The sequence below is a fragment of the Coloeus monedula genome (genome assembly GCF_965178545.1).
Source record: "Coloeus monedula genome assembly, contig: HAP1_SCAFFOLD_110, whole genome shotgun sequence".
NCBI lineage: Eukaryota > Metazoa > Chordata > Aves > Passeriformes > Corvidae > Coloeus > Coloeus monedula.
Window position 1 is genome coordinate 503805 of NW_028120794.1, and position 26158 is coordinate 529962.

The window sequence follows — 26158 nt, forward strand, 5'->3', positions numbered from 1 at the left end:
TGCAGAGCCAGAGAAGGGCTGAGGAACAAACCTTGCACACAAAGGCCAGGGCAGCCCCTTGTTTTTATTCAAATGCACAGGGAAGAAGCCTCCTGAAAGTCTTTGTGTTTCAAAAGAAAGGTAGATGTTCGTGTAGAAATGCTAGGAGTAGTACTACAGTACTTTATAAAAAGCAGAATAACACCAGAAAAAGAGTAAGAAAAAGCACCAGTGGAAATATGGACAAAGAGGGAAAAAAAGGCCGAGATTTTAAGGTGTTACATTCTGAAGGTTCTGGAGCAGAAAAGAGAGAGTTTATTGCTTCTGAGAAGCATCCTAGTCATCACTTTCCTCAGGGCATCCCTGAGCTCCTGGTTCCTCAGGCTGCAGATGAGGAGGTTCAGGGCTGGAGGCACCACCAAGAACAGAACTGACACTGCCACATCCAGGGATGGGGACGAGGTGGAGGGGGGCTTCAGGTGGGCAAACATGGCAGTGCTGATAAACAGAGAGAGCACGGCCAGGTGAGGGAGGCACGTGGAAAAGGCTTTGTGCCGGCCCTGCTCAGAGGGGATCCTCAGCACGGCCCTGAAGATCTGCACATAGGAGAAAAGCATGAACACAAAACAGCCAAACACCAAACAGACACTGACAGCGATGAGCCCAAGTTCCCTGAGGTAGGATTTGGAGCAGGAGAGCTTGAGGATGTGTGGGATTTCACAGAAGAACTGGCCCAGGGCATTGCCCTGGCACAGGGGCAGGGAAAATGTATTGGCCGTGTGCAGCAGAGCAGTGAGAAAGGCACTGGCCCAGGCAGCTGCTGCCATGTGGGCACAAGCTCTGCTGCCCAGGAGGGTCCCGTAGTGCAGGGCTTTGCAGATGGACACGTAGCGCTCGTAGCACATGATTGTGAGGAGGGAAACCTCTACTCCCATAAAGAAGACAATCAGAAACACCTGAGCAGCACATGCTGTGTAGGAGATGTGCCTGGTGCCCCAGAGAGAATTGTGCATGGCTTTGGGGACAGTGGTGCAGATGGAGCCCAGGTCGGTGAGGGCCAGGCTGAGCAGGAAGAAGAACATGGGGCTGTGCAGGTGCTGGCCGCAGGCTCCGGCGCTGATGATGAGGCCGCTGCCCAGGAGGGCAGCCAGGGAGATGCCCAGGAAGAGGCAGAAGTGCAGGAGCTGCAGCTGCCGCGTGTCTGCCAATGGCAGCAGGAGGAAGGGGCTGATGGGGCTGCTGTTGGACATTCCTTCACTCTGGGCATTGTGGACTGTTGAAATAAGGCATTGACAAGCTGGGACAGATTCCCCTGAGTCAATCCTATGCTATTTTCTTAGGAATTCCCGCAAAACCACTTCTCCTCCTGTGTCACAACTTGGCTAAGCTTTTTGATTTCTGAGCTGAGGTTTGTGCTGCTGCCTCATCCTCAGCATTGCTCTCAGCCTGAACACTGGGGGCCCAGAGGGAAAACAGGGCTCCCTGTGCCCCAGTGCAGTCGGACCTGCTGGTCCCCACACAGGTGCCCTTTGCTCATTGCACCTCCCTCTATTTCAGGGTGATTGTACTTAAAATGGGCTTGAAAAATAAAGTGACTTTTTGAAGGCTCCAATTTCAAAACCATTTCTCTAAACCCTTCTCCCTTTCCCTGAGCAGCTGTGGTTGCTCTGGCTCTCTGCTGCCTGGAGTTGTGCCTCCTGGCAGCTGTTTCTCTGAGTCCAAGGCTTGTCCCTGCCAGTGCTGCCAGAGCCCAGCCCAGCCCTGGGGGCTCAGCCCTGCCCTGCAGAGCCCTCCCAGCACAGGGCACTGCCCAGGGGCATCTCCCTGGCAGCAGGGCCTGAAGGGCAGCTCAGACAAAGGGAGATGCTGCAAGCCAAGGTGCTGCTGGTGCTGTCTGCAGGCAGAGGAGTGTGAGGAGGCATTTCCTGAGGGAGATCTGAGGCAGAGCTGCTGATGCCCAGGGTGGCAGTGCAGGAGTCTCAGTGACACAGACAAACCTGAGAGCCCCTTTCCCTTCCCTTGAGGAGAAAGCTGAGAGCAGCCCTGGCCATGCAGCACCACCTCCCCAGCAGGAGGAGTCTGCCCTGAGGGGGGTCGCTCCTTCCACCTCCAACTCCTCCCCAGAGCCCATGGGGAGCTGCCAGGCAGGCTGAGAGCTGCCCCTGGCAGGTGGCAGATGCCCTGGCCTGGCAAAGAGCCCTCAGGGCTGCAGGAGCTGCTCTGCAGGACAGCCCTGGGCACCCCTGGCTGCTGCCCACCTTCACAGCCTGCAGCCGGCCCTGGCAGCAGGAGCCGTCCTGCCCTGTCCCTCTGACGGTGCCCAGGGCAGCCCCGCTCTGCAGCACATCCTCCCCCAAGGCAGGAACGGCAGCAGAGCCATCCTCACAGCCATGGCAGCCGTGCCATGGGCCAGCTCTAGAGGATCCCTGCAGCCAGAGACTCACTGTGTCCCACGCTGGGAAGGTTTCTCCAGGAATGAGTTCAGAGCTGTCCTTCCAGCTGCTTTAGCCAGCTCTCTGCTCACTCCTCCCAGGTACCTGCAGGCAGTGCCCTCAGCCCTGCTGGGCTGGCAGAGGAGCTGCTCCTCAGCAGAGCTGCCTCTTTGAAGCTCTCCTTGGTTGCCAGAAGCTTGAGAGTTCCCTCTGTGCCAGGAGCCCGGCCCAGCTCAGCAGCACAGCAGCAGCACAAGGACTTTAATGACCCTCTCGGGGCTTTGGTGGTGTTCACATCAGACTCAGTCCCTCAGAGCATCTTCAAAAAACTTCTCAAGAACTCAAAGATTCAAAGTCCAAAGTTTCTTTAACTTTTAATGGGTCCCAGTGAGGGACACGGCTCACGTGAAAGTGTCCCCAGGTTCCAGTCAGAGCAGAACTCTGAAGGCAGCGATGGCAGGTGGGGACAAGCAAGGGAAAGGTGTCTCTGGTGCCAAGCGAACCTGGCTGTGTTCCATGAGTGCAAAGGGCCAAGGCCTGAGCCCCAGCCCCTCGCAAGGCAGATCCTGTCCCTCCCTCAGTGCTCAGGGCTCTTCCTGGGGCACTGGGATGTGGGGATGGGCAGTGCCCAGGGCAGCACCATGGGGTGGCCCCTGCCAGGCTGCTGGGCAGGGACAAGGAGGCACTGAGGCCCCAGGGCTGCAGGGGTCACTTGTCCCCTCCTGGCCTCAGGGCCAGGGCCAGCAGCCATGGCCAAAGGGCTGCACAAGTTGGCTCTGTCAGGGCCTTGCAGCTGCTGCCCATCCCTCTGCCCTCTGCAGCCCAGGCTGTCCCACGGTGTCCCTGCCCTGCGCCTCTGTCCCTGCAGGCTGTGCTCATCCCCCCGGCTGCCCCACCTGGCTGGCCCCTTCCTTTGCTGGCAGCTCTGTGTCCTGCCTGCCTCTGCCTGGGCACACAAAGCCTTGGGCTGCTCCAGACTCCTTCTGGGGGACGTGTTGCACCCCAGCCCTGCCTGGGAGGGAAATTCCTTTCTCCTGGTGTCCACTCTGGGCCTCCCCAGCTGCCCTTCGCATTCATTTTCTCTTTCTCTGCCTGTTCTCTACAGTGCCAGAAGGATCTACCATCTCTGAAACCTCCCTTCAGTCCCTCCCAGGGCTCTCCTCTGCTCTCCTCAGTCTCCACTCCACGGAGCACAGAGCTCCTTTGTCCCTATACAGTGGTCAGGTGCTTGAGGCCAAGAGCGCCCGGACAAGAGGGACGGTTCTTTTCCCCAGGAAGGAAACCACAGAAGCCCAGTATTGAAAGATGAAAGGCGGCCACCAGAGGCCAAGGCCAGCCAGACCTGTTGGCCTTGGCAGCTTTTGTCTGGCAGCAATCCTGGGATAGATGGAATTTTGGAGGCCAAATTGCCATTTTGGCCATGGGCAGCTGGGGGAGAAGGATGGTTCTGTTCCACAGGAAGAGAAGCACAGCCCCAGCATTTCAAAGGCAGCTGAGAGCTGGCCCTCAGGAAGCCAAGGGAAGCTGGACTTGTCAGTCCTGGCAGATTTTGCCTGGGAGCTGTACTTGGATATACGGAATTTTGGAGCAGGATTCCCAGGTTTGGCCATGGACACCTGGACTTGAAAAATGTTTTATTCCATGGGAAGAACAGCACAGCCCCTCAGCGTTTCAAAGGCAGATGAGAGGTGGCCCCCAAGAGGCCAAGGCCAGCCAGAACTGTCTGTCCTGGCAAGTTTCATATGGGAACAATCCTTACATAATCAAATTTGGATGTAGAATCCCAGTTTTGGCCATGGGCCCCTGGAGGAGAAGGACAGTTCTGTTCCACAGGAAGGAAAGCACGGAGCCCCAGCGCTCCAGGGCAGGTGAGAAGCAGCTCTGGCCATGCCAAGGTCAGCCGGAGCTGCCAGGCGGCCCCAGGAGCCCAAGGCAGCCAGAGCTGTTCCATGTTCCCTTGGTTCCGTGGGCCCAGCAGTGTCCCAATGGACTCCGTGATTCCATGAGGACCTGCAGGAGCACCATGGTCTCCTTGGATCCACGGGGCCCCTCAGAATCACACCGGCCCCTTGGTCCAGGGGGCCCAGCAGTGCCCCGATGATGCCCTCGGATCCAATCCCACAATTACAGGGCTGCCAAGCAAAAATGCAGGAAAGGGAGTAACAGTTCTTTACTCTAAGAAGTAAACAAGGCTGAGGGAGGAGAATGAATCCACCAGAAAGCCAAGCCCAGAGCTGTCCTGAAAATCAGCCCTGGCTGGGGTTGGGCTGGGGGAGGCCCCAGCCCCCAGACCCATTTGCTGAGGCCAGGTTTGCACCCCCACCCCCCACCCAAGGGGGCAGGAGGAGTTTTGGGGGTGGGGGGTAACCCCTGCTCAGGGGGAGTGAACACCACCCCCCTTACCCTGACTGGCTCAGGTGTGAAACCCCCACCCCGGGAAGGCCACACACACAGGGGACAGAGTCACACTCGCCCCTCCCCAGGGGAGGTCTCTGTCCCTGTCACTCCCTTGCTCTCCCCCTTTTCTCTCTCACAGGCTGGGGGGCTTTGCCAAATGGGAGAATCATTTTTCTCTTTCTCCGTGCCACCTTTGTGACAGCTACACAGAGTTTTCCTTCCTTTCAATCATCTGTATTGGGCCGAATTGTCACTTTTCTTTTACAGGAACCTGCAGCAGCTTAGCTGGAGCTGTGCGGGAACCGCTGGAACTTTGAATTGCCACCATAACTGCTTGTGCTGTCAGTTCACTCATGGTTGGGGTTTGTTTGTGTTTTCACCACAAGTGACCTGTGGGAAGAGCAAACATTGCTCAAAGCATTTTATGTAGAGTTAAGTTTGATTTCTGCCAAGTTTATTTGGTCTGGTGCCCAGGGGGTGCTGGGGAAGGGCTTGGTGGGGTTGTCCCTGTCCCTCTCAGCCCAGGGCATTCCTGAGGGGGTGTCCCTGTCCCTCTCAACCCAGGGGATGCTCGGGGGATGTCCCTGTCCCTCTCAGCCCAGGGGATGCTCAGGGGTCTCCATCCCTCTCACCCCAGGGAATGCTTGTGCAGGGTGGGGGACCAGGGGCTCTGTGTCCCTCTCACCGCTGAGTGTGCTCAGGGGGTGGGGGGCTCTCCGACCTTCTCACACCTGGGGAGGCCGGGGGGGTCTCTGTCCCTCTCACCCCTAGTGTGACCCCGCCCAAGCATCACCGGGGTGAGAGGGACAGAGACACCCCCAAACCCCCACAAGCATCTCCCAAGAATCCCAAGGGGACAAGGACAGAGACCCTCACTGGGCACCGAGTGGGGTGAGAGGGACAGAGACAGTCTCCATCCTCCTCTGCCAAATATCACCCTGAACCCAAATTTCCCCCCACATACCAGTAAAATAGTGAGATTTTAGATGTCTCTGATCAATTTCTTTATTTTTACCCCAGTTTGGGGTGTTTTTAAGGGACAAAGATGGATCAAAAGAAAATTAGGGCCAAAACAAAAGGACCATCAGCCAGGTGTCTTCCCAACGTGGATCACAGGGAATGTGGGTCACCAGGGCTCTTCTGGGGGATGGAGTTGGAGCAGAGTTCAAAGCTCTTGCCACAGTCAGGGCACTCGCAGGGCTTCCCTTACTGGTGGCTCTGTTGGTGTGGGGCCAACTGTGAGCTCCTGGAGAAGCTCTTCCCACACTGGGGACACTTGCAGGGCCTCTCCCCGGTGTGGATGCGCCGGTGGGTGACGAGGGTGGAGTTGTACTTGAAGCCTTTTGTGTAGTCAGGGCAGCAGAAGGAGCACTCCTCTGTGTGCTTGCGCTGGTGCCCGAGGAGACTGGAGCTCTTCCCACCCTCAGGACACTTGCAGGGCCTCTCCCCAGTGTGGATCCTCTTGTGGCAGAGCAGGCTGGAGCTCCAGCTGAAGCTCTTCTCACATTCCAAGCACTTGTTGGGCTTCTCTGTGCCATGAAGCTGCTCAGGAAGCCCCAGCTCTGAGCCCTGGCTGGATCTGCAGCTGCCTTCCCAGCACAGGGTGGGTCTTTCCTCCTCAGAGCACCCTGGGCTGCGTTTGGAGCCCCCCCAGTCACTTCTCAGCCCCTTCCCAGCCCCGGCTGAGTTTAAGCCCTGTGTGCCTCTGTGCTGTGCCCAGGCTGGCTGCAGGCAGTGCCCCAGCCCTGCTGGGCTGTGCCCAGGAGCTGCTCCTGGCCAGAGCTGTCTCTCTGCAGCGCTGCCGCTTGCCAGGAGCTGCCTCTGTGCCAGGAGCCCGGCCCAGCTCAGCAGCACAGACACAGCACAAGGACTGGAATGACCCTCTTGGGGCTTGGTGCTGAGGCCCTGAACATCAGTCCCTGACAGGGACTGGCAGAAACCTCTCAAGGAGTCAAGTCAGAACTGAACTACAAAGTTTCTGGAAGTTTTCATGGGTCCCAGTGAGGGACACGACTGAGAAAGTGTCCCCAGGCTCCGGTCAGAGCAGAGAACTGGAGGCAGGGATGACAGGGGGGGACAAAGAGAAGCCAAGCCTTGGTGCCCTGGGGCACAGCAGCATCTGTGCCACCAAGGGCTGGGAGGAGACACCTTGTCCTGAGGCCCTGGGGCCTCCTGGGCACAGCCCCAGCAAGGCTGGGCACTGTCAGCCCCTTGTCCTGCCCTCAGCATCCCCCCACATCCCAGTGGCCTCAGGGATCTGCTGGAAGGAGTCCCTGGGGAGCCTTGGTCAGGAATGGCCCTGGGGGCTCCTGAATGCTCCCAGGGACTGCAGGGTTTTCAAAGGACTTTGGCTTTGGCTTTTGCCTGGGAGCCTCTGAGAGCTTTGTGCAATCCTGGCCCCCAATTATCTGCTCTAATGAGCCCCTGGAGATTCTTTGTCAGTAACAACACTCAGTGGGGCTCATTAATGCTTCAGGGTACTCAGGGGTAATTTAAGTACTTCTTTTTGACACTGACTCTCTGAGAGGTTTGTGCAGTCATGGCCTCCAATTATCTCCAATTACTTTAACGAGTCCCTTGAGAGCTTTGCAGTGACACTCAGTGGGGCTCATTAATGCTCTGAGATACTCAAGGGTTTTAAGGTACTTGGGATTTTCCTTCCCACACTGAGGCTCTGAGAGGTTTTTGGGCAATCCTGGCTTCCAAGTCTCTCTTCCAAGGAGTCCATGAGGAGCCTGTGTTGGGGATGGACCTCAGTGGGACCCATGAATGCCTCGAGACACTTTGGGTGTTTCCTCTGCCTTTGACTCCTGGAAAGGTTTGTGCAATCTCCTCTCAGGCCCTGAGCTTCAAGGGCTCAGCCCCAAATGCACCACGGGGCTCATTAGGATCAAGCAAGTGCTGACAAACCCTGGCTCTGCCTTGATTTCCCTCTGGCCTGGTGCAGTTCATTAGGAAGGTTTCCTTCTCCAGTTATGGAGAAATATTTCAAAGAGCTTCTAAGAAATATGCATTCCTATTTTAAGGGGTGTATTTTATTGCTGTTCTCTTTAGAGAAGAGGTGATTGCAGCATTCTGTGACTGACACTGATGGAGGGTCTCTCCTAAGGAGGTGTGGCCTGGTCACAGAAGCTGTGCCTTGAGGTCTGACCCAGCGCGGAGAACCCTGCTCCACATTCCCAGCCCCATCCTGTCTCTCCTCACTCACCTGGGACCTGCTTTGCTCAGAGAACTGGCTGCACTCAGCCAAAGGGGGAGGTTGTTGGGGTTTTTTTGAAGCAATCTGAAACTCCTGAGTTTCCTCACTGAAAACAGACACCCTCCTCCAGTGTGTGCCAAGCCCCAGTGAAAGGGTGAAAATCATTGTACTTGGGCGTCCTTGGGCAAGAATAAAATGCACAGTAACCAATGTAGAAGCCAGCTGAACACCTTGGCAAGAGATAGGGAACAAAGCTGGCAGGAATGAGGAACAAAGCTGCCGAAAGCAGGGAAGAAAGTGCTGAAACAGCTGCCAAGAGACTGCGCATGCCGAGAGGAGAAAGGTGAAGAGTGCAGAGCAAGGAAGACGTTCAGCCTTCATCAAATGCCCACCGAGCCTTCCTGAGCACGACCACCAGGGAGCCCTGGGCCTGCGCTCCGCGTGTGCTCCTGATAATAACGAGTGCTGAGAAATGGTTTGCACAACCACACCTTTTCTAGGGAAAACAATGAACATGCCTGAAATGGAACCACATCTTGTAATCTGCCGTGTGCCTGGGGTGGGTGTTAGGAGGAGCGATGCCCGCACACCCAGCGTGCTGAATAAAGCAAACACCCGCTTCTTGGGCTTTGTCTGGGAAGTGTCTCTTGGCCCGGTGTGGGGCGAATCATAGAGCTGCCAGAGGGGCCTTTTTGGCTCAGCTGAGAGCAGTCCTGCTGCAAGGCTGTCCTCGAGCTGCTTGGGCTGCACATGTGCCCAGGGAATGCTCATTGCTTGCAGTCTCAGGGGCTGTGGGTGTGCAGGTGTAAGTACTGCAGGAGGGAACAGCTCTGCTGGGGGCAGTTCTCTTTTTCTTGGTGGTTTTTCTGTTGAATGAACGTTCCCTGCCAGCTCTGGGCAGAGCTCTGTAGCTGTATGTGCCACTTGTCTGTGGCACTGTGGCTCAGGAGGTGGCCAAGGGGAGCTTGGCCGAGGTGTGGGCAGAGGAATGGCCATCAGGCCAGGCTGGGGGGTCAGCGGCCGGTCAGTTGCGTTGCGTGGCCGCGGCTCTGGAGGCTTGTGTGGGAGCGTGTGCAGGGCTGGAAGGCTGGGGCTGCCGCCGCTGTGTCCCAGAGCCGGGAAGGCCGGGGCTGGCCCGGCCCTGGCCCGGCCCCGCCAGCTCTGGCAGCTGCCGGCGGGGACACAAAGGGCAGCTCCGAGCTGCGGCCGCTGCGCTGCGGCCGCACAAAGGCAGCGCCCGCAGAGCTCCAGGGCAAGGTCCTGGCCCTGGCTCGGGGCTGGGCCGGGGCCAGCGGCAGAAAATCAACTTGCAGCTTGGGCCCCGCAGCAGGGAGGAGCAGCAATTGCTGGCTGAGAGAGACTCTTGCCAAGGGCCTGCGGGGCCGGGCCCCAGGGAACGGCTTCCCGCTGCCCGAGGGCAGGCTGAGATGGGATGTGGGGCAGCAATGGTTCCCTGGCAGGGCGCTCAGGGCCTGGCACAGGCTGGCCCCAGAAGCTGCGGCTGCCCCCGCATCCCTGCAAGTGTCCCAGGCTGGCTCGGCCATTGGGGCTTCCTGCCCAGGAGGGCTGGGCTGGGCTGGGGCTGCTGAGGGCGGGATGGGCTCTGCCTGAGACAGCTGAAGGCTGCGCATGATGAGGCCGGGGGGACCCCGTTCCTCAGTGGGTTCTGGGGTATCCCCCATTCCTGAAGGGATTTCAGGGTATGTCCTGTTCCTGAGGCAGTTTTGGGGTCCCCTCAATGCTTAGGGAGGATTTATGAGAGGAGGCCTCTGGTACTTGGAAGGGGGACCTATTGTCAGGGAGCCGGGGAGCCCATTTTGGGAAGGATGCTGCTGTTTCTGGCAATGTTGAGAGGTTCTGAATGGCCTGTGGGGCCCTGGCTCTCATTTTGGGACTTGAGGTGAGCCCATGGGCACAGCAAGGCCTGAGGAGAGGTTCCAAGCTCCCATTTGGGATGGAGGGATTGAGCGGGTGCCTCCAATCAACTCAATGCCAGCCCCAATGTGTCGATGGCAGCCCCAAATGGCTCGATCTGTCAGCCTCAAGGCCCGGCTGTGGGGAGTCAGGAACCACAGAAGGGGAATTGGTGTCCAGGAGGGGTGGCATGGCATGGCATGGCATGGCATGGCATGGCATGGCATGGGGGTGGCATTGTTGGGGTGGGATGTAGTTTGGGAGGGATGGGGTGGTTTGGGCACTTGGAGTGGGGCACTCCAGGGAGGGAAAGCAGGAGCTGCGTTTGGGGAGGCTCCTGCTGCTTTTTGACAATTTAGGGGTCTCTAGGGGGCTTCTGGGAGGTTGCAGTGAATTTGGGGAAGGTGCCATAAACTCCCTGCAAGTTGGGGGGCTGTGGTGAAGTCCCCCATATTTTTGAGAGGGTGAGAGGACCGCAGCTGGGAGGGGATCCTGCTGCTTTGCACCACTTCAATGGGGTGAGAAGCAGCTTGGGAGGGAGGGAGGAAGGAAGGAATTCGGAAGGAATTCGGAAGGAAGGAAGGAATTCGGAAGGAAGGAAGGAATTCGGAAGGAATTCGGAAGGAAGGAAGGAATGCGGAAGGAATTCGGAAGGAATTTGGAAGGAAGGAAGGAAGGAATTCGGAAGGAAGGAAGGAAGGAAGGAAGGAAGGAAGGAAGGAAGGAAGGAAGGAAGGAAGGAAGGAAGGAAGGAAGGAAGGAAGGAAGGAGTGAAAACAATGTAAGTACTGAATGAAACAAAACCAAAGGTAAATAACTGAGTTCTCTTTTAAAAAATATCAATTCCCTCTGAATCCAAAGTTGCAGAAGACTTTTCACTCCACATTTGGGTTTTGTTTTTCTTTCTCATGCTTCTTCTGGTTCTTTCCTTTTCTCTCTTGTTTTTAATAGATAACCCCTGCTAGGAAAGGAATGCAGAGCAAAATGAGACCCATTTCTGGCAGGCAATGAAAGTGTGGGCTCCTGGTCTGGTTCCTTTTGTGTGGATCCCTCATCTCTGCGGCACGGGGGGAATAGCAGTGCTGGGAGGCAGCAGCGGGCTCAGGAGCATCCCGCTCTGGCAGCTCTGAGCAGGTGGCACATGTCCTGCTCTCCTGCTGCCCTCCAAAGCACAGAATCCATGGGCAAGTTTAGGCACAGCTCTGGGCACAGCCAGCATGGCCTGGGCACGGGAATGGGGGGCAAAGCGGGCGGGATCCTTCTGCAGCTGCCTGGTGGTTTCTGCTTTCTGTGCCCAGAGTGCCAGGATGTTCTTCAGAGGTGCTTGTCCATGCAGCCCTTGGCCAGGCCGTCCTTGGAAGAGCTCTTCAGTGAGCCTTGGCTGCAGGGTGTTCATGTGCCCTAGAGGATGGCAGAGCCCCACGGGCACAGTGTGATCCAGGGGCCTGGCAGGTAACAGCCCCACCCATCTCTTGGCAATCAGTGGCAAAGCAAAGCAGACTATTTTGTCCTGCCTGTAGCTGTGAGCAGGGAGCATCAGAAGGGAACCCGCAGCTCTTGGGCTGCAGCTGAGCTGGAGGCCTGCTCTGGCAAGCACTGGTGGCCACCATCCCCCCAGGTTTTGCTTGTCTGGTTCACTGATGGCTGGGGCCCTGGGCAGAACCCTGAGAGCCTGGTGTGGCCCCAGGGAAGGAGAAGGAGCCCCTGGAGAAGCTGTACCAGGTGGGGCTGCTGCTGCTGGAGCCACCAAGGACGAGCTCAAGGACCACAATCTCTTCCTGGAGCTGGCCAGCGGCAGCTGAAGATGATGGACTTTGATTCTGGCACCTTCTCCAAAGACACGCTGCACGGCCAGTGTGCAGGTGAGTCCAGAGCCAGGGGGATGCTGCCAGAGCTGGGCATGGCACGGCCTGGCTGGGCACCAAAGGTTCCCCCTTTGCTGGGGCGGCTGCAGGGAATTCTGCAGTGGCTGCCAATACATATGTGTCAGTACAAAGCTCTCAAGGGACTGATTAAAGCAGAGGATTGGAGACCATGACTGCACAAACCTCTCAGAGACTCAAGTGTGGAAAAAGGAAAGTACCTTAGAAAAAACAGAAGTACCTTGAAGCATTAATGAACTGTCGTTAATGACCAAGGCTCTCAAGGGACTGATTAAAGCTTTAGCCCTATTGCTGCTACATGGACAGGGAGTATGTGGATTCTTGAACTGAAACAGCAACACTTGTTGTGTGCACATTTCAAATGGGATGCTGGATTGGATGATCAGGGAGAGAGGATAAAATCGGTTGCTGCATCCAGCAGGGAATTAAGGGGAGGGTTAGACAGTAACTGGTTGGATAAAATATTTAGAGGACTTGGATTTTCCCTGACTGATGGTTGGCCTCACTTTTGCAAAGTCTAACTGGGATCAGAGCAATACTTGTGCTTATGACACTTGCTTTGAGCTGTGTAAAGAACATGGTTGTGAAAGCAGCTGAGGAACTCGTGGGATGTGAGTAAAGGAGCAGAGTGAGGCTTACGAAGGCTTGAAGGGAAGAGAAGCTTCACAGCCCTCCAAGGGGGGGAGATTTGCCAGATGAAAAACCGTTTGCACCTGCTGGGTTCATGCAATGCTTCTTCTCCAAAAGCCACTGGCCATGGAACCGCACAGGGCTGATTCTGTAGGCAGCAACCAGCCCAGGTGTGCCAACTTTCACCAGTTCACCGGGCAGTCAGGGCTGGCTTTGGGGTCAGCGACCCCCAAAGAGACCCCCAGGGCAGAAGAACGGATGTGCAAAGGGGTGGGGGAAATCTGCAATGATTTTGGGGCAATGATGATCGTGTGTGTGTGTTTCTTGTGGGACAATCTGGGAATGTGTCTGTGAAACACAGTCTGCAAGCAGGAACATTCCTGAACTCGGTACACACGACTTTGGGAGGGGCTCTCCCCTCGTGCATCCAGCCCAATAAAGAATGCTGCTGCTTCGTTGCTGCGCTGGTGCTGAGGTTTTGTTTCACTGAAGTTTTGGTAACACCTCTGTGCCTGTGTCACAGACCCACAGAGCAGCTGTGATGTCAGAAAGGGGCTGTGTGACATCACAGAGTGGCTATGACATCACAGAGTGAGCTGTGACATTGCAGATAAGGCTGTGATATCACAGGGCAGAGGTCTGACATCATAGAGCAGACTATGACATCACTGAGTGGTTGTGACATCACAGCATGGCTGTGTGACATCCCAGGGTGGCTGTGTGACATGCCTGGGGGTTGGATGCCATGGCAACCCTCAGCAGTTCCAGTTCCCTTGGAAACCCCCCCAGGCCCCATTGCTGCAGTCAGGCTCCGTGGCCACTTGCCCGCAGAGCTGTGGCTGCCCTCGGCTGCCATGGCAGCCCTCAGGACAGAGCGGTGCCGGGCTGGTGCCAGCTACAATTGCAGTGACACTCGCTGATGCCCTCAGGTGCCACAGCAGCGGCCACAGGGACCCGTTCCTCACTTTGGTGCCACGGACACCAACACTTGGCCCCGCTGCCATGGGCATTGGCACGGTCACCTGCACTCAGGGCCCGTGGCCGGGCACTGCTGCCATGGACACGGGCACAGAGCCCTGGGCCACAGTCGGCTGCCGTGGCCACCAGCCCAAGGTCCTGTAGCCAGGGCTGGGGCATGGAAAGGAACCCGTGGAGCCATGGTGATGGTGGGTGGCCACGGGGTGCTGCTGTGGGCTGGGCCAGAGGGAATTTCCTTGCCAGGCCTTTCTCTGGGGCTGTGTTTGGCTCTGTGCTGAGCACAGCGTTGCTCACACTGAGATGGTTTTGTTCTTGCTGAGCTTGCACAGAGCCAAGGCCTTTCCTGCCCCTCGTCCGGCCACGCTGGCGAGGGGCTGGGGGTGCGGGGGAGCTTGGCAGGGGTCACAGCCAGGACAAGTGACCCCAACTGACCCCAGGCATATCCCAGACCACAGGACATCATGGCCAGGGTATAAAGTGGGGGGAACAAGGAGGAAGGGGGGACATTCCGAGTGAGGGTTTTTGTCTTCCCAGGTAACAGGCAGGCAGGACGGGGCCGTGTTTTGCTGGTGGGCAGGGCCAGCACCAAAGACACAGACACCAACTGAAGGAACTGTGTCATTTGCTACAGCTCAAAGCAGCAAAGAATCACAGCAGGAGCAGCTCAGCAATGCCCCCAATCATCAGTGCCAAAGATTGCCTGCAGTGATTAACCAAGATCCAGTCCCAGTTCCCCTCAGACTTTACCATCACCCAGAGCCACCCATCAGCTGGGGGAAGCTGTCCCAGCCAGGGACTGGAGAGCCACTCCCGGACACTGGGAATTCCTGCAGCTGCCTCCAGCCACAGCTGAGGCTCCAACCCCGCTGGGAGAGGGCCCAGCTTTGACAGTGCTGGAGAAACAAACTGACAGCACTTCCAGTGCGGGAACATCTGCTTTCATCCTCCTCTGGGCTTCCTCCTAAGCCTGGCCAGGGCTCGAGGAGGAGCCAAGGGAGCTGACTTTGACCATACAGCCCCAAACAAGGCCAGATGTGGCCTTGTCCGGTTTCTAAATACAGAAAGGTAAATCTGTGTTTCACCAATGCACAGGTACATAGAACATATTGTTAATAGTACTTTGTACTTTAATGAGTTAATGAGTGGGATACAAATATAACCGTTGGTTGGAAGGTTCATCAGGAGGTTAGCTTTGGCCCAGGGCCTGGTGTTCAGGCCTCAGTCAGGCCTGGTGTTCAGGCCTTGGAACTTCACTCAGTGCTTTGACCTAGAGATGAACTGCAACCTTCATAACAATTCTTCTAATAATGGAGTCTTAGATTTAGCTATTAGGCATAAAGGCAGCACCTCTTGTTCTCCAATTAAGTGCTGCTCAAAGTCATCACTCAGAGCTATAATTCACATTCCTTTTAAAACATGCCTCATTAGTTGCTATTCTCTGTTATTTATCAAATCCCCCTTTTTTCGTGAGACTGTGTCTCTTTTTGGACAAATCTCAGTGCTCCATTTCTCAGCACAAAGTGTCACAACAGCTCTAACATGGAATCATAACACACCAAGTGCTCACACTGCAGTGATGACAGTGACTGCCACAAATGCATTTCGCAGCAGCCTCCAGTTTGGCAGCCCCAAAGCCAATCCCAGCAAGGAGAATTTTCTTCTTTCTGCCACTCTTCTACTGCTCTTTCCATCGAGGTGATTTCTGACGGTTGGACTTCAAACCCATCACTGATAACAGTGCAGCATTCCTGTCCTAGAATAGCCCAGGCTCCTCCTTGGCCAGCAAGCAGATAATGCAAGGCCATGCGGGTCTGCAGAGCCCCCGTTTGTGTTTGTTGGAGCTCACAGGATGTGCTGTTGGATATTTTAACAGTATCATTTGCTGCTTCTTCTAATAATCGATTTAGCTCGTTAATGTGAACTCCACAGGATGAGGCAGCGCATGTGGGGCACAGGGTGAACCAGAATCTTTGGCTTTCTGAAATCCAAGGCACTCTTTGGGTGGAAAATGTTCTCTTAACATCAAACTCTTCCTCGCAGTTGTTGCTGAAGCAGCCTAAAGGGAGGCATCAATATTTTTCCTCAGTCTCATTCGGGTTAGGAACAATAATTCCATTGTCCATGGAGCTGGCACCGTTTTAATTGCAGAATAATGCCCCCAAGGTCCTTTGCTGTTCAGCTTTACCGCGGTGTCGGGGGTAACAAGGCTTGGTGGGTCCTTTCCCCTTCGGCTGGAGAGGTGCCGGGTCCCAGTCCCTGAGGGGCACCCAGGCTCCTGGCTGGAATCCGTGTGGAAGTCACTCAGTGTCACATCAGCCTTCACACGGAGCCCCGTGGATCAGAGCATTTTCCAGAGGGGCCGGGGGGGCAAACAGGGAGATTGGGTCCGGCAGGATCTGTAAAACAATATCCTGTAACATCTCCTTGTTCTCACACAGAACACTTGGCTGCAGGGACACATTCCCATCGTTCTGCCCAAGTTCCAGGATTCAAACAGTGCTGTCTTTCCCCAGAGCTGTTCCTTCAGCTGCCTCGGGAGGGCCATTGAGCCTCTGGACCCACACTCGGGCTCCATTATTAGGACTGCTGGAACCAAACCCTTTATCTCCACCAACAGTGGTCATTTGAGGTGGATCTCCTTTTTGCACAATTGTTTATAAAACTGCAATATCAATAATTGTGCTGGCCTGTCATGGAGTTAAATAATCCAATCTTGTTCATTATCATTTAACAGAATTACTTTGATCTCTCCTTGATAATCTGCATCAATTCCTCCTCCCATGACATGAACGCTTTGCAGGGCCAAGCTCCAGCGAGCAGTTATCAAACCAAAGTGTCCTGGAGGAATCTGAATTCCTATTCCTGCATTGATAACTCTCCCTTGCTTCTGATTTATCCCAATTAATCCTGATGCAGGAAGGCCCAGCCCTGCAGCCTCTGGGGTGGCCCTGTCAGGGCCCATCGCACCCAGAACGATTTCCCAGGAAGTCCAAGTCCCCCTGTCCATGGGTGGATTTGCAGACTGGGTGCAGCCGGGCACACCCAGGGGTTTCCATTTCCCCAGCAGGCCCATTGTTAAGGCTATGGAGCACATCTGGGAGATGGGTTCTCCATTGGGATGGGTTCCCATCTCCTCATTTTTTCAGCTGCTCTTTTAACAACCCCTTCATCTGTTCAACCAATCCTGCAGCTTGTGGATAATCTGGGATATGAAAAACCCAGCAGTCTTCATCACTGTCTTTTTCACAGGAACAGACAAAGCATTCCAGATCACAGTATCAGCAAACCCTATAAAAACAGCCAATTCCATCCCTTCCTCCTTTATGCGTTGTGTGCAATCTCACAAAATTTACCAGTGACCTTTGGGTCCTGGCCAGTCATTTTCTGGAGGGTATTTAGTGTGACATCCCTGAGCAACCATAGCTAAAGAATTTGTATTGTCAGCACTATTTCACATTATTATTTATTATCTATACAATATAAATATTATTTTATATATATATATAATATGATATTATTACTAGTTAACTTGCACAAAGACATTTGAGCTCAAGATTAAAAACTTCTTCTATTGCTCCATGTGGGAGCGTTCCAACAACAATTGTTCCTTCTGTTGGTGCTGTTTGCAATACGCTGTAAACAAAATCCATCCTCCTCTTCCCAAACCCACAAGCTCTTTTCCTTTTTCCATGTCCAATTTTTGGATGCATTTTAAGACATCCAGCGCTTCAGCTCCTTTTAACCGACTGCCCCACTGCTCTCACGGTGCTCCGACCTCAGCCCACTCCAGAGCCAGCGAACTCCAGGGAAGCTCTTCCCATCCAGGATTTCAGACAGGACTGATTCCTTACATTTACATTTAAAAAGTGACATTTTGGTGTGATCTGGCCAGACTACACCAATTTTGTTGAACCAGTGGGCAGGGCCAGCACCAAAGACACAGACACCAACTGAAGGAACTGTGTCATTTGCTACAGCTCAAAGCAGCAAAGAATCACAGCAGGAGCAGCTCAGCAATGCCCCCAATCATCAGTGCCAAAGATTGCCTGCAGTGATTAACCAAGATCCAGTCCCAGTTCCCCTCAGACTTTACCATCACCCAGAGCCACCCATCAGCTGGGGGCAGCTGTCCCAGCCAGGGACTGGAGAGCCACTCCCGGACACTGGGAATTCCTGCAGCTGCCTCCAGCCACAGCTGAGGCTCCAACCCCGCTGGGAGAGGGCCCAGCTTTGACAGTGCTGGAGAAACAAACTGACAGCACTTCCAGTGCGGGAACATCTGCTTTCATCCTCCTCTGGGCTTCCTCCTAAGCCTGGCCAGGGCTCGAGGAGGAGCCAAGGGAGCTGACTTTGACCATACAGCCCCAAACAAGGCCAGATGTCGGATTTCATGGCCTTGTCCGGCTTCTAAACACAGAAAGGTCAATACATGTTTCACTAATGAGTGGATACATCTATCACAGCGCTAATAATCATGCATATTTCGGTAATGAGCAGCTACAAAGATAACCTTTGGTTGGAAGGTTCACCCAGAGGTCACCTTTGGCTCAGGGCCTCTTGTTCAGGCCTCAGTCAGGCCTCTTGTCCAGGCCTTGGCACTTCAGGGATGTGGTTTAGTGCTGGGCTTGACAGTGATGGGTTAATGGTTGGACTCGATGAGCTCCGAGGTCTTTTCCAACAGGAAGGATTCTGTAATTCCAGGATTCAGCCAGGTCCATGGCACCAGCATGACTTTGCCCCAAAGTCTCCTCTTGCTCAGCTCTTGTGGCCCAAGGCTTCAGCTCCTTCAGCTCCTGGTGCTGAGCTGCTCATGCTGAACGAGACGACTCAGAGAGAAGAATACAGCTCATCCAATTCCTTCTGGCACATGGAGAGGGAAGGCTGTGAAAAGAGGAGCATTGTTTGCTGTGGCCTCCTCTGTGCCCTTCACGCCTTTCAGCGCTTTGAAACAGCCAAGAGCTTTCTCCAAGAGTGCAATGAAGCAGCTGTTCCTGCTCCCAGTCTGTGCCCTTGACTGCTTTTGTCCCTCTTGCTGTGCCCTCTGTGCCCCCGGGGCTCGGTGGCTGCTGCCCAGGGCTGTGGCACTGGCACAGCTCCAGTGCTCGAGACCCTCCTTTCTCTGCCCTTGGAGCTGCCTGCTCACAGCAGCCTTTTCCATCTGCAAGCTCCACATGGACAGGGAGTGCCCACCTCTGCTCCTTGCACACCCTCCAGGAGCCCAGGGCTGCCATCTGCAGTCCCTGCTGGCACTGAGGGCTCCCAGGTGCCCCAGGCTGCTGTGACACCGCTGCCAACGGGAGGGAACAGTGGCAGGGGCTGTGCTGAAAGTCAGCTCCATTTGCTGCTGCTGCTGCTGCTGCTGCTGCTGCTGCTGCTGCTGTGGGGGTCATTTGTCCAGCCCTGCCCCAGAGTCAGGGATCAGATCCAGGCCCTGCTGCTGCTCCCTCGGGATCAGCCACAGTTTGGGTGTTGCTGTCAGTGCCAGCAGGAGCGGGCGCTGGAGCAGCGGGTGCTGACAGTGCCCCAAGCCCCGGGGCCCGAGGGGTGCCTGGGCTGCGGGGCTGGCAGGGAGCTGCCCCTTGTTCTCCCTGTGCCTCACGCAGAGCTGGGCCGCTCACAAGTGGGGCAGCACAGCAAACAGGGAGCCTGCGAGTCTCTGCCAGCCCTGTCTGCTCAGAGATTGGGCCTTGGAGCTGCAGGGGGACAAAGGCAGCTGCTTCTGCTCCCTCTGCGTGGCCCCGTATTCAGCAGTGCTGCTCCATCATTTAGGATGTGTTTTCTGTTTAAATTAATAGAAAAACAAAAAAGAAACAACCCAGAAGATATTATGAAACATAAAACCAAAACCCAAATGTGGAGTGAAAAATCTTTTGTAAGTCTGGATTAAGAGGTAACTGATCTTTTCAAAAAGACAACTCAGGTATGTGTAAATATGCTGATGGCATTGATCCATCTTACTGACCTCAGCAGTCCTTTTTTAAAGATGCTGGGCTTTGTTTCCAACATTGTTATTTTAAACTGTGGTTGAAGCAATAGGAAATTGATTGTGCCCTGCCAGCTCCGAGCAGGACTGGCAATCTAAACTCTGTCCCACCCCAACTCATGGAGAAGATGCCCTTCCTTCTCACCCTGTGAGTGAGCTGAAAATTCCCTCTGAAATTGTCAGGGGGTTCTTAAAGACGCAAAGTCCCACTCAGGGCTTTTTGCTCTGGTTTGGCACTGGAGAAGGACAATTCTTCATCCATCAGCTCCAGACTGCACTGCCTCAGGAACACGGCCCACTCGCCAGGTTGGGCCCACTCGTGGCACTTCCAGAGGAGGAAGAAAGTGCAATGGCACAATTCCAGCCCAAAAGGAAGGAAGAGTGGGACAGACAGAACACCCTGTGCAGATCCAGGCATTCAGCTGGGACTGTGCAGAGTTTGGGTGCTTGCCAGTGGGATGTGTGTCCCTGCCTGCAATCTCTTGGCCTGCACGAGAGTCTCACTCACCTGCAAAAGCAGAAAGCTCCGTTGCTGTGCTCGCAAGGGGCTCGTCTGATGCAAAGCTGTCAGAGCCCTGTGAGGGGAGAGCGGGCCCAGCCGTGCCCGGGGCTGAGCCCCAGCACAGCCCTGGCAGAGCCTGGAGCAGCCTCAGCATCCGCAGAGCCCGGCTACAAGGAGAGAAAGCAGAACCCGCCCGTCAGGTGAAGCCTCCTGTCCCCTTGTCCCAGCCGCCCGCGGTGCTCAGGCCGTGCTGGCCGTGCTCAGAGCTGGGCCCAAAGCTGCCCAGCATTGCTGCCTTTGGGAGCAGAGCAGGAGGGCAGGACACGTGCCCAGCCTGCAGCCGGCCGTGGCACAGCCACCTCCTCAGCAGCTGCCCAGAGCCCAAAAGCAGCTTGGCAGCCACTGAAGAATTGGCTGCAGCCGCCCCAGCAAAGGGGGAACCTTTGGTGCCCGGCCAGGCCGTGCCATGCCCAGCTCTGGCAGCATCCCCCTGGCTCTGGACTCACCTGCACACTGGCCGTGCAGCGTGTCTTTGGAGAAGGTGCCAGAATCAAAGTCCATCATCTTCAGCTGCCGCTGGCCAGCTCCAGGAAGAGATTGTGGTCCTTGAGCTCGTCCTTGGTGGCTCCAGCAGCAGCAGCCCCACCTGGTACAGCTTCTCCAGGGGCTCCTTCTCCTTCCCTGGGGCCACACCAGGCTCTCAGGGTTCTGCCCAGGGCCCCAGCCATCAGTGAACCAGACAAGCAAAACCAGGGGGAATGGTGGCCACCAGTGCTTGCCAGAGCAGGCCTCCAGCCCAAGAGCTGCGTGTTCCCTTCTGATGCTCCCTGCTCACAGCTACAGGCAGGACAAAATAGTCTGCTTTGCTTTGCCACTGATTGCCAAGAGATGGGTGGGGCTGTTACCTGCCAGGCCTCTGGATCACACTGTGCCCGTGGGGCTCTGCCATCCTCTAGGGCACATGAACACCCTGCAGCCAAGGCTCACTGAAGAGCTCTTCCAAGGACGGCCTGGCCAAGGGCTGCATGGACAAGCACCTCTGAAGAACATCCTGGCACTCTGGGCACAGAAAGCAGAAACCACCAGGCAGCTGCAGAAGGATCCCGCCCGCTTTGCCCCCCGTTCCCGTGCCCAGGCCATGCTGGCTGTGCCCAGAGCTGTGCCTAAACTTGCCCATGGATTCTGTGCTTTGGAGGGCAGCAGGAGAGCAGGACATGTGCCACCTGCTCAGAGCTGCCAGAGCTGCCAGAGCGGGATGCTCCTGAGCCCGCTGCTGCCTCCCAGCACTGCTATTCCCCCCGTGCCGCAGAGATGAGGATCCACCTGGAGAGAGCCGTCGTGGGAACAGGATCCGCCCCCAGATGATCTCCTGGCCCCTCCTGAACGGGTGCTTCCCCACCACCAGGTGGTACAGCAGGAGGCCCAGGGACCAGATCATCACTGCCTCGCCGTGGTAGCGTTGCTGGTGGATCCACTCGGGTGGGCTGTACAACAGGGTTCCTGTGGAACACAGACTGAGTCCATCAGGGGATGCTGCTGCTCCCAGAGCCTCGCCCCAGCATCCCTGGGCACACAGGGGCTGCACCAGAGGCACACGGGGTGACCCGCTGCCCTCTTGCCTGCACCTGTGACTTGTGTACAAACTGGTGTTGGAAAAGAGGCCACTGGTGTTGGAAAAGGGCAGCAGAAGCCCTGGGGAGGCCCAACCATGACATGCAAATGAAAAACCCACCCAGTGGTGGGGAAAACCCACTCTCCTCCCTGCCTGCAGTGCCCCAAAAAACATCAATAAGCCAAGGCAAACAAGGGCAGCGGAGCAGTCCAGGCCCTTCCTCTCCTGCACACCAAACCGGCCGGTGCACGGGGTCTGAGCCCCCTCTCTGCTACCCCCATGGGGGATTTTGTTGGGCTGGCTGCCCCCGCTCCAGCCCCAGCCCAGGGCAGAGTGGGTGCTGAAGGCTGACGGCAGGGTTGGGAACTGGCCCCCTCCCAGCCCCACCCAAAAGCAACTTGGCTCAAGAATTAATCCCATCCTGGGAACAATGAGGGGAAGCCCCGGTGCCACACCCATGCTGGGCCATGAGATGCCCAGGAGCATCCCCTGGGAGGGCTCACCTGCAAATTGGGTGTAAGCTGTGTCCTGGAGGAAGGTGCCGCAGCCAAAGTCGATCAGTTTCAGCTGCCCGGTGGCCAGGTCGAGCAGGATGGTCTCGGGCTTGATGTCCCGGTGCAGGACCCCGCAGCTGGTGCAGTGCCGCACGGCCTCCAGCACCTGGCCGAACAGCCCCCGCGCCTCCTCCTCGGGCAGGAACCTCCGCTGCGCCAGCAAACCCGACAGGTCCTGACACCGCTCCGGACGCTCCAGCACCAGCAAGAAGCTGCTGGGCAGCTCAACCCACTCCAGGAGCCGGATGACACCACGGAACCCAGTGGACACCTTGTCCAGCAGCACGATCTCCAGGGGCGCACGGGCGCCGTCGCGCTGCGGGAGGAGCACGGTGCCGTCAGCGGGGCTGAGGCCGTGCCAGGGCTCTGGGACCCCTCACCCAGCCCGGGATGCTCTGCGGCCCCCGCTCAGCCCCCGCCCGCTCTCCCTCCGGGGCTCCCGGCGGCTCCCAACCCGCCGGGCCCCGGCTCCTCGCCGCCCGGCACGCCCCGGCTCTGCCGCTGGCCCCGCTCACTCACCAGCTCGCCCCAGTGCCGGACGCGGTCCCGCGGCACGCATTTGATGGCCACCTGCGAGCAAGGGGCAGCAGCGGGCTGAGCTCACCGCCCGCCCCGCTGCGCCCCGGCCTTCTCCTCCTCCATCCTCCTCCTCCTCCTCCTCCTGCACCCTCCTGTTCCTCCTCCTCCGCCGGCCCCGCCACTCACCGGGGCGCCGTCCGCGAGCCGCGTGCCCGAGAAGACGCTGCCGAAGCCGCCGCTGCCCAGCAGCGAACCCAGCCGGTACCGCTCCTGCAGGGCCTCCTGCGCCTTCCCTGCGGGCGACACGCGGCCGTCAGCGCTCGGCCCGGGGCCAGACACGGCCCCCGACCGCCCCCCGACCGCCCCGGCCCGGGCATCCCCATCCGAACGGGACACCGGCGGCTCGGGGCCGGCAGCCGCGCTCAAGAGCGGCGGAGCTCGGGCCGGGGAAGCCGCAGCGGAGGCGGCGGGAGCGGCCGCGCCCCGTGTGTCCTCCGCGGGCCCCGGGAGGAGCCGGGGCCGGAGCCGAGGCCGGAGCCGGGGCCGGAGCCGGACCCCGCGTCGGGGCCGGGGCCGGGCTCGGGACAGGCGGAGCCAAAGGGTGGAGATGCCGCCCCAGCCCCGGGCACTGATGCCCGCCCGGCAGCGCCACAGCCAGGACGGCGAGAGCCGGGCGGAGGCGAGACCGCGGCGGGACGCCCGGGGCCGGGGAGGGGGCGGCCCCGCCCGGGGCCGGGGGCGGGCCTGGGGCATGGCCCGGCCCGGCAGGGGGAGGGGGAGAGACCGGGAGAGGACGGGGACACCGGGAAAGGAGGGGGACACCGGGAAAGGGACACCGAGAGAGGAGGGGGACACCGGGAAGGGGAGGCGGGGAGAAGGTGCGGAACAGAGGGAGAGGAGGAGCAAGAGCAAGAAACGGAGAGTGTGGAGTCGCTTGCGATTTCGCTGCTGCCGCTGCCGCCGCTGCAACTGAAGCGGCGGGGCCGTTTGTCCACTTGTCCGCGTGTCCGCGTGTCCGAGTGTCCGAGTGTCCGTTCCCCGCTCGCCCCGGGGGCAGCCCCTGAGTCTGTGCAAACATGGGAACTTTGCCGTGTCCAGCCCGGATCCAGAGTCCTGGCTCCTGCACGGTGGCAGAGGAATCCCCTCGGCTGCTGCTGTGCCTTGTCCCTGCTGAGGGTCAGACACTGCCGGGCCACATTCCCTGCCTGTAGAATTCGTGCCCGACCCAAGCTCTGCACTTTTGTCTCCAGCACTGCTTTCCAATAAAAACAGGGGAAGGCAAACTGTGTGCAGCTCATGGTATTTCAGAGTGTCTAAAACTCGCTAAGGCACAGATCTTAGAGGTGAGATCCATTTGGAATTCATGGGATGGAGAAGCAGTGCAACATGAGAAAGGGGAGCACAGAAATAGAGAGGAAAACACCTCGGATTGTTTCTTTCCATTTTCATTTCATTTCTGGAAAACTGTTTCAGTTTTCTGGGAATCTTCTCCACAGTCCTGTCTGCTCTTTTCAAGAACCTCTCCTGGGGAACAAGGTGCAGCTCCTGTCACAAGATGTGCCACCAACTGCAGCTTCTCTTGGCTTCCCACACTGTGAGTGCAGCACAACTGCTGCAGCAAAGCAGGACAATCGTGTGGAGACCTTTACAAGTTGTCCTTTCTTTTCCTTGTGGGCTGGGCAGTTGTGCCATCGGTGAGGTTTTCATTGTGGCTGTTCTAACCTGAGAAACCAGGAGGTGGAACCAGGAATTGTTAGGGACTGCAACCCTGGCTGAACTCAGAGAAAGAATCCCCAGAGCCTGCAGCCAGAAATGGAGAGGTGTGTGATAATCATTCCCACATCTCCATGGGCATCTGGAAAGTGATCTAGAGCATGAAAATGGGCTGACAGAGGTACTTTGTTTCTGTGTTCAGTTTAGATCAGTCTACCTCCCTTGCACTGGTATAAATCAAGAGCACAATCCGTTCATGCCAGCTGGACCTCTCAGACACGGAAATAATCTGAAAAGGAGAAATGCAGGGAATGATTTGGTGAGCTTTGTCTGGAAGAAGGGTGATTTTTTCTAATAATTTCTAATCCATTTCCTCTGCTTTTATCCTTCCTAACAAGGCCATTTGCATCCCAGATTCCTCATCAAATGAGAACCCTGAGCTTGTGGAACTGCCTGAAAGATGCCCTGTTCTTCTGCAGGGACACTCAGGCTGAAACAGGAGCTGGAGCCCTCTCTTGGGAAGCCTCCTCCCAGCTGGAATTTGTGCCGTGCTGGGAGAGCAGGAGGGGGAGAGCGATGGGCGCTGTGTGGGAGGAGCAGGAGGTTTGGGCCGCAGGACGTTCCCTCTGCGCCGCTGCCCCGCAATCGGCGGCCGTGCCCAGGGCTCCGGGCTTCTGAGCATTGCAGTCTCTGCTAATCGTGATGCCTGTGACAAAAATACTGTTCACTGTCATGAAAGCACTGTGAGTAGCGCGGATCAAGAGAGGCAATTGCAGTTTTCCTGATAAAATTCAGGTGGCAACCAGAAGAGGGGCAAGAGCAGCCGCGATCTCCAGTTCCCAAGGCAAAGGCAACAACAGCCCCATGCTGTCAGCTCAGGGGGAGTAAAACCGTGCTGAGAGCAGCGCTGGAACCCGATCCTTCCTTTTTTCTCTGAAGGCTGGCTCAGGGCAGCACAGCCGGGCCCTGAGGAATCGGGGCTGTTTGGCGGTGATGGTTGCTCTGCTCCAGAATTCACCTGGAAAAAGCCCTTGGGAAGCCGAGGCGGGAGCGGGCGGGAAGGGCCGGCGCTGCTGCTGCTCGTGGCCGGCAGCCCCGGCCGGGCCGGGCCGGCGCCCGCTGCGCTGCGGCTCCTGCTGCTGCCAGAGCCGGGCGGGACTCGGGGACAGGGAACGGGCCCGGGGGACAGCAAAGGCTCGGGGGCTGCAGGGATGTTCGCGCTCGGGCCAGCGCCGGCACAGAGCTTCGGCCTCGGCATTAACCCCGAGGGAAACGCTGCGGAAAGGCTCCGGTTCAGCCTTTCTGTGCTCGTTGCTGTGAAGTGCCCGAAATAAAAGGAGAACAAGCGGGGCCTGACCCCTTCTCCTTGGGAGGAGCCCCGTGCCTGGGGCTGTGAGGGGCCGTGAGGGGCTGAGAGGGGCCGTGAGGGGCTGAGAGGGGCTGTGAGGGGCTGAGAGGGGCTGAGAGGGGCTGAGAGGGGCCGTGAGGGGCCGTGAGGAGCATCAGCCCTGGCAGGAGGATGTCCTGACATGTCCCTCCCTCCCTCCTTTTCTCTTGTTGCCTTTTTTTTCTTTTTTATTTCTCTCTCTCTCTCTTGTTGGAGAGGATGAAAGTTTGGTAAGAAAGTTTCACAGATATGTAGGCTTGGCAGAAAGATCTCTGAATGTAGAAACTGAGGATGAGGTAGAAATGAAACCAAGTTTTGATATAGAGTAAAAGATGTTTTGCTGAACCAGTGATCACTGAATAGCTGAGAAGGCAAAGGTTGGAGATGAGTTGGAAGGAGATTTTTATGATTAGGACAAAGGTATGTGACTACAAACAAAGACATGTTTTTCACCAAGTAAATGAGTCCCAAGAAGA

The 26158-nt window shown here is 56.9% G+C and overlaps 1 protein-coding gene across 1 annotated transcript; it reads right to left on the reverse strand.

The window, feature by feature from the left end:
* Positions 1-257: 257 nt before the first annotated feature.
* Positions 258-1229, reverse strand: LOC309585681 (olfactory receptor 14J1-like; the record flags this gene model as incomplete). Its single annotated transcript, XM_082303592.1, has 1 exon — positions 258-1229. One exon carries the CDS (start codon positions 1227-1229, stop codon positions 258-260), a length of 972 nt encoding a protein of 323 aa, XP_082159718.1.
* Between the last annotated feature and the right edge of the window lie 24929 nt (positions 1230-26158).